Here is a 7,807-nt window from a genome sequence, read left to right as displayed (position 1 = left end):
AATTTTTAGAATTTAATATTTATATTTGTAAAATAAGTTTGGGGGTTCCTAATATGTATGACATAAGTACTAATTAATGACATTATACTCTATATTTCTTCATTTAATGATGAAGTTACTACGTCGCCAAAGTCGGGTTGTGAGTCATACATACATTGAAAAATTATGAAAGGTGTTTTGCCAAAAGAGTTCTCCTTAACGATTTGTTGACTAATGCAACTAAGAAGATTCAATCGATGATCAAGAAGGAGGATAACTGAAAAAAGTTTATCTGATTGATTTTGAATTAAAATATATATTTTTTTTGGTTATTACCTATTCCTATAAAACTTTTCAGGTTGTTTTGTTAATTACTACTAAATTTTATTTGTTAGCTTTTGTTATAATTTTTTATGCAAGGTAAACTTGGTTTGCTAATTTTTTATTTTTATATTTTTTGATGTTGTTAGATTTATATCTAGGCAATTTGTTTAATTTACATGTTTTTTGTTTTCTTTTATTATTTAATTTTTTTTTTTTTACTGATTTACACTTATGTATTTGCTCATTTTTTATATTCTTTCATTTCTATTTATTTGTATATATTTTTTAGTCCACTAATTTATAGTGGGTGTTTAACGTTCCTACATTCTTATCTGCATTCTTTTTTTTTTTTTCACTGCACAAATTATTTTTTCTAACATATTGCACAAGAATTTATCATAATTAAGTTATAATTTAATAACATACATAATATTGAAATCATAACGAACGAGAAACATCTCCAATCAAATAATTAATAAAATAAATTAAGAAATCACCATTTATACTGAGTAATCAACTACCTTGCTACTGAGAGTTCAAAATAAAATATGTCACATTTTTAGTGTTTCGTGCATCAAAGTAAAAATAATGTGTTAAAAATGGTAGACGTTAATTTTACTCTAACAAATGACGAATACTATAGATATAGGATACAATCTTTTATTAAAGACACACATATGTGTTAATAGAAAGAGTATAATAAAAGCATAAAAAATGTCAAAAAATAAAAAAAATCAAACAAAAAAGGGCATACATATTTAACAATAATTGAATAACTAAATTATGTAATTTTTGTTTTAAAGATTATTTTTTTTCTTGTAATATCCGTGCATCGCACGAGTGATCCACTAGTTCTTTATTAAATTTCGTTATTATTCCACCAAATCAACCAATTATCTAACTAAATAGATGCTAATTTGATAACTAATTTATTTTAGATTCTATTTTTATTAAAATACAATTATTTCAAAAAATTACTTTTTTTCACTTAACATATTCTGGTCAAAAACCTTAAAAAGCACTTTTTGGGAGTGTGAATGCAATTTCATTGAACTATAAGGTCCAACTCTAGAATTATCCGAATTTTCTTCCTCCTCTGTCAACTTTCCCTCCAAATTCCAGGAGCCCTAACAGAGTACAAACCCGCCAAAATTCATTTCGGGGATGCCCTTTTGTTTTGACCGCAAACCCTAGGAATCCCCAAACGAACAGATCAACAGTAGCCTCGCCCGCATCGCCGGTGAGTTCTATTCAGATCTCTGATTGCTTTATGGGTATTTTGTATATGTGCAATTAGGAGTGGTGGCTTTTGAATCGGTAAATTTCCTGTGTGCTCTTTGATAAGTACAGAAGCTGTAATGATTTTGATTTGTGAAAAGGGTTTGGAAGGCATTTGTTCCTCTCCATTTTCCATTTGAGAACAGCCAGTTTCAGCTGGGAAAGGAAATAACATGAATTGGTTCTGCAACTGATGAAATAGCCATTTTCTGGGATGTCATTCTAGGGTTTTTTCAGCCCTTCGCTGCGTGTAAAGAGTATCAGCTTATGTTTTGTTAATGAATACAGTGCATCTGGGATATTGGAATCTGATGGAATTGATATTCAAGTACAGAATTTAGTATTCTAAGTGGATGTAATTTAAAACCCAAATTGATTTGTAGGATTTGGTGGGTGAATGGCATTAAAGATTGGTGTTAGTTCTAGTGGAGTTGGGTTGATGAGCCCAATTAGTTTTATTTGCCCACACAGCCACACTGCATAAATTTGAAGTCCTTAGAAATCATTTCCTTCCCTTTCCCATTTTGAAGTCCAATGTTGGTTGTGAACGCGTTGTTGAAACATATATAACATCATGGGAACCACTTTTTAGCTTTGTCTGTTTACATGTTCCACCAGGTTTGCAAAATTAGTAATCTTGATTTAGGATGCCAGTGAAAAATATTGCCTTGCCCAGGGGGTTTGGCTCAAGCAATAAATTTCTAGTGCTACTCAATTAGAAGGACCAGAGGTCTGTTATCTTGCTTGCAAAGAGTAATATTTATCTGATGGTGGTTTTGAGTAGCCCACCTTTTCCTTCTTGGAAATATTTCCATGTTGTATTATATAATCTTGTAGAAATGTTATTGCATGATTTGTCAATCTTCTCCTTTTTTCTATGGTTGTAAGGTGTTAGTTAATTGTTGAATTATGACTTAAGATACTACTAATTCTAGCTTGAATAAATCAAGTGTCAGTTAGATCTAGTTTGAATAAGTCAAATATCAGTTAGACTATGACTTGTTATTTATGCTATTTTGTAGGAAAATATTTTCTGATTTGTTAGTAGATTATTCTGCAGATTTGTTGATCTTTTGTTGTATAAATAAGTGATATCAATGTTCAATAAAATAATTAGCTTCATCCCTTCTCCCAATCTATTCTTGTACGTTCCTTCCCTTTTCTTCTTTCTTCATTAAATACTAACAAATGGTATCAGAGCATATTTTCTTAAGGGACCTGTGAGTTGAGAGAAACCAAACATAACCTACAACACAACCTTCAAAAATGGAAGCAAAGATGGATGCCGATGTCAACATGTCTAGGGCTGAGGAAGAAGAAGACCCTATGCTAAGGACTTGGAGGAGATAAAGAAGAGAATCAAGGAGATAGAAGAGGAAGCCGGTGCCCTTCACGAAATGCAGGCCAAAGTTGAAAAGGAAATGGGCGTTGTTCAAGATTCTTTTGGAGGGTCTGCTACATAGGCTGAGAAGGAAGAAATGGACTTCTGGTCAATATGTGTTGGCAATGTTGACTACGCATGGAGGAGTTATTTTAACTCTACTCAAAATCATATCCATGCCTATGCCCCCAAAATGTCTATGTCCCAGACCTATGCCTCATAACCATAAACCATAAAATGCCCATATGCCTATATTCAAGACATGCCAAAATTAAAAATTTACATTTGCAGTCTCAAAGTCAAGGAGGAGTGTTGAATTATGACTTAAGATACTGTTAATTCTAGTTTGAATAAGTCAAGTGTCAGTTAGATTTGGTTTGAATAAGTCAAATATCAGTTAGACTATGACTTATTATTTATGCTATTTTGTAGGAAAATATTTTCTGATTTGTTAGTAGATTATTTTGCAGATTTGTTGATCTTTTGTTGTATAAATAAGTGATATCAATGCTCAATAAAATAATTAGCTTCATCCCTTATCCCAATCTATTCTTGTACGTTCCTTCCCTTTTCTTCTTTCTTCATTAAATACCAACATTATTGCCTATTCCTTGGCATGCTTATCATGTTCCCCTTACTTTGCAACAATAAGTGTTTCAGGGGTGATTTGTGTGGCTTCTTGAGCATTGTGTGTAGCAACTACAACACTAAGTTGAGCAAATCATTCTTGTTACATGAATTTCATGTACAAGTTATATCAACAACTGAAATACATTTACACTTGAACTGTATACTTGTTTTAGTAAGGCTTAATGTAGCAGCACGATGATGGACGTTTATCGGTGGATATTGTATTGACTGCAGAAATTTATTTTTCATTTCTTTTATTTACATATTTATCTTGCCTCAAAGCAGATAGAAACAGAAATCAAAATTGTCATGCAGAGGTAACACTGTGAAAGGGTACCAGAAACAAGTTTTCAGTGTTCTTCAGATCTGGACATTGAGAATACTGTGATGGGAGGTGGACTAGACCATTCTTTTCTTTAGTCACCACGCCTTCTAGTTAAGGGAACTGTATATCCAATAGATGCAAAGGGAAATGGAGATGGAAGCTGACCAACCTCAGCGAGCATGCATAAAAGGAGCAGAATCAGTATTAAACCTGCCACCCAAATCGTCAGTCTATATTGCATATCACTCTCTTTTTGGTCCTCATGACGATCTTATTCTCCTTGAAATGGATGACAAGCTTCTCCCAGATATCCTCAATCAGAGGTCAGTGATAACAAATCTGATGTTTAGCATCATTTCAAGTTCTTCCATTTCGAACTCATATTTTAGTATTTCCATTGACATAATTGTTCTATTTATAGAGTAACCATAAGAGGAGAGCATAACGAAGAAGCAGTTCTTTGTACTCAGTCAAAAACTTATGCTGTTAAGTTTGTCGGCACGTCCAACACTGTATTACTTATACCCCCTTCAGATCAATTAGCTATTTATGGAAGTACAGAGCATTATAATGAGAAAGATCATGACTCAACCACGGTTGCACCAGTCATCAAAGTAGCAATTGGTAGCATGGAACTTGTTGAGGTGGCTCCCAAACTTGACAAGCTTAAATTGCTTCTCTCTGAGAATCTTTACGGGTATGATGAGGTGTCAGAAATGGAGTGTGACGGAGGGGGAAAAAATACATACAGATGGGATGATCTTATTGAGAACGTACAAGCCAGTGATGCTGAACTCAGGTCTGGACTACAAGCTCTTTCAGCGGTGGAGATGGATGGATATTGGAGAATTGTGGACGAGAAGTACATGGACGGAGTCCTGAACATGCTTTTTCACAATTCAGTATTGAATGATTGGTCACTGAATGCACTTAATGAAAACGAAGTTGTTGGTGTGCTTGAATCGGATGGGTTTTCTCGCAGAATTGCACAGCACTGTTTGCAAGTTTATGGTTCTAAAGTGGATGAGAGGCAGTGGAGGTTGGATGAGAAGCGTGTTTGTGTTCACATTGCTAGAGGAATACTGAGAACCGGGAAGATGAAGATGGACAATTTCATGGCGGAGTGGATGAGGAAGATTCCCGAGGGGATGCAAGCAAGTTTCGACATGCTGGAAGGGGAAGTTCTGACAGAGAAGCTTGGAATTGAGACCTGGATTCACCTCTTTAGTGTTTCTTCTCTGCCCTCCACCCCCGCTGCATGTTTCTCGATGCTCTTTCAGGAGCGGCCAAAATGGGAGTGGAAGGATCTGCAGCCTTACATCAGGTACAATTACATTGTCATCACTTACTGGTTGCAATTACGCCCTTTTTAATAACTGTTTCTTCAATTGACTTATTGCTGGTTCAACTGCTGTTGTTGCCTAGGGATCTAAGCGTGCCGGGTTTATCTTCGGAGGGTTTGCTACTCAAGTACACCAGAAGATCACAGCCAACTCCCGATTCTGAACCTGTTTTTAGTGCAAGATAACCTAAGCTAAGCTTGCTTCTTTTTCTTTCTTTCTCAACTGATTGATCTTCATTGTTAACTAGTTGGTTAATGAATGGGGTTGGTTTTTGAATTTTACATCTTTGTCTTCTTATTTCAGAGTTCCCTAAAAAGTATACTATACTATACTGCAAACATAGTGTGGTTTTTGGTGCGTTGTTGAATTTGTTAGCTTGCTTTCATCGCTTCTGCTGTCTGTCTGTCTGTCTGATTGTTTACTAGTGGAAGGAACAATTTGGCATTATTTTGGTCACGTAAAAGTTGGAATCTTATGAAGTTATCTATCTAATGTTAACAATCGATAATCACTTATCTCCAAATGTATTCTGTATTAAAGAAAATTAAACATTTCAAATTTACAACTAAAAACATTTCCAGACTCCAAATTCAAAATTAAGGGAAATTGTAATAATAGTCCATGGGTTGCATTTTGATGGGAACTGATAACAAAAACCTTAGGGTTTTCCGGTGCTTTTCAATCATAGACTCTTGATGAACAAAACTGGAAGCAAAATAAACATACACAAAACAGAAACGAAAAAAAGAGAAAAGAGGCAAAAGATTTTTACCGTGGTTCTCCTCAAAATAAGGTTACGTCCACGTTAAGCTCGAGAGAAAAGAGCTCATTGTACTATGAGATGAATCTGAGATTACACCCACATAAAACCCTCACAAACCCTCTGTACAAACAATAGTTCGAGAATACAAAAAATGCCCAATAATCACTCAATACAGATTAAAAGACAGAATCCTATCGAACCATATAACTTAAGCAAAGCTATACAACCTTTACAGAGAATGGAAAAACAGAGAAGCAAACCAGGAACCCTAGCCCCGAAGACGAAGGCTCTCACCTCTTCTGAATCTTTTTCTTTCTCCTTTGCTTTTTGTTTCTTTCGCTTCAATCGTCTCACCGAAACACATCCCGAGGGGCGGGATAAAATAGCGATGATGGATGGCTGAGATTACGCCTCATAAAGCACAGATGGAGGGCCAAGATCGCATCGTGCAAGCACGATGATTATTCTAACAGAAATGGCAAACGAGCAAGGGAGATGATTGGGCAAGATAAAGCAAGATCTGGCGCCAACCGAAGGCAGCTGATGGTTGCCATGTGCTGCCATCCAGCAGCTGCCAAATGGCAGCATGCGGTTGCTGCACGTGGCCATCCAATCATCTTAAATCCAACGACGCCGTTTGGAACTTCACAGCCAACAATCTCCACCTTGAAGCACCAAACAACAGGTGAATCCGAAATTCTTTACAAAGTGTAGCATGCTACAATCCTTTCCTTCATAGCTCTGGTTGATTAGATCAACCAATACACACATGCAACAGGTCCAAGCAATACTTGAACTTTGTTGCAATTAGCAACTTTGTACCCATATCTGCTAGGTTATTTTCTGTAGGCACTTTTAGTATAGAAACAGTGCCATTAGCAACCAAATCTCTATCATAACGATACCTAACATCCACGTGCTTTGTGCGTTCATGGTAGACTGGATTTTTGGTCAAGTGAATCGCACTTTGACTGTCTGAATACACCACAGCCTTACCTTGAAGCATGTGGATTTCCTGAAGGATACCTTGAAGCCACACAGCCTCTTTAATAGCATCAGTCACTGCTACATACTCAGCCTCAGTGGAAGACAGAGCAACCAGAGACTGCAGCTGTGATTTCCAACTGATGCAATTTCCACCTAAAGTGAAATACAAAGCAGTAATGGACTTTCGAGTGTCTCTTTCCCCTGCGAAGTCAGAATCTACATACCCAATAAGATCAAGTGTATTAAATATTTTCTTGTAAATTAATTCAACATTAACAGAGCCATGTATATATCTTAATAAATATTTAAGAGCATCCCAATGAGGTTTACTTGGGTTTAACATGAATCTGCTAAGGGATGATATAGCATAGGCTAGATCTGGCCTAGTACTAATCGTGGCATACATAATAGTTACAATTGCATTAGCATACGGAACATTTTTCATTTTAATAATTTCAGAGTTGGACGTTGGACATTGAGATTTAGTTAAAACAAAATGTCCAGCTAATGGAACACTCACTGGCTTGCAATTATGCATGCCAAATCTTTTTACAGCTTTCATTAAATAGTCATTTTGATGAACATTTAAGCTGGAATTTCCTCTATCCCTATCTATTGACATTCCTAAAATTTTCTTAGCTGCCCCTAAGTCTTTCATATCAAAATTTGTGTTAAGCATTTGTTTTAATTCATTTATCTTAGACTTAGACTTGCTAATTAACAGGATGTCATCCACATATAACAATAGATAAACAGGGACATTTGAGAGAATAAAATAGAAACAGTTATCATATTGA

General features: G+C 35.6%; 1 protein-coding gene across 1 annotated transcript; it reads left to right on the top strand.

Annotated features, from left to right (window-relative positions):
* The first annotated feature begins 1,420 nt into the window (after nt 1–1,420).
* LOC127801272 (uncharacterized) lies at nt 1,421–5,644 on the top strand. Its single transcript, XM_052336214.1, has 4 exons — nt 1,421–1,543; nt 3,878–4,240; nt 4,339–5,241; nt 5,343–5,644. The coding sequence occupies exons 2-4, from the start codon at nt 4,053–4,055 to the stop codon at nt 5,443–5,445; spliced, it is 1,194 nt and encodes a 397-aa protein (XP_052192174.1). The 5' UTR covers nt 1,421–1,543; nt 3,878–4,052; the 3' UTR covers nt 5,446–5,644.
* The last annotated feature ends 2,163 nt before the right edge of the window (nt 5,645–7,807 follow it).

Source organism: Diospyros lotus, chromosome 5 (genome assembly GCF_014633365.1).
Source record: "Diospyros lotus cultivar Yz01 chromosome 5, ASM1463336v1, whole genome shotgun sequence".
Lineage (NCBI taxonomy): Eukaryota > Viridiplantae > Streptophyta > Magnoliopsida > Ericales > Ebenaceae > Diospyros > Diospyros lotus.
The sequence above is the reverse complement of the archived record's forward strand: the minus strand, read 5'-3'. Positions and strand labels throughout refer to the sequence as shown.

Coding starts and splice junctions, on each gene's coding strand:
- LOC127801272 (XM_052336214.1), top strand. CDS start 4,053: ATGCAAAGGGAAATGGAGATGGAAGCTGACCAACCTCAGCGAGCATGC. Junction 4,241..4,338: donor CCAGATATCCTCAATCAGAG/GTCAGTGATAAC, acceptor TTCTATTTATAG/AGTAACCATAAGAGGAGAGC. Junction 5,242..5,342: donor GATCTGCAGCCTTACATCAG/GTACAATTACAT, acceptor GTTGTTGCCTAG/GGATCTAAGCGTGCCGGGTT.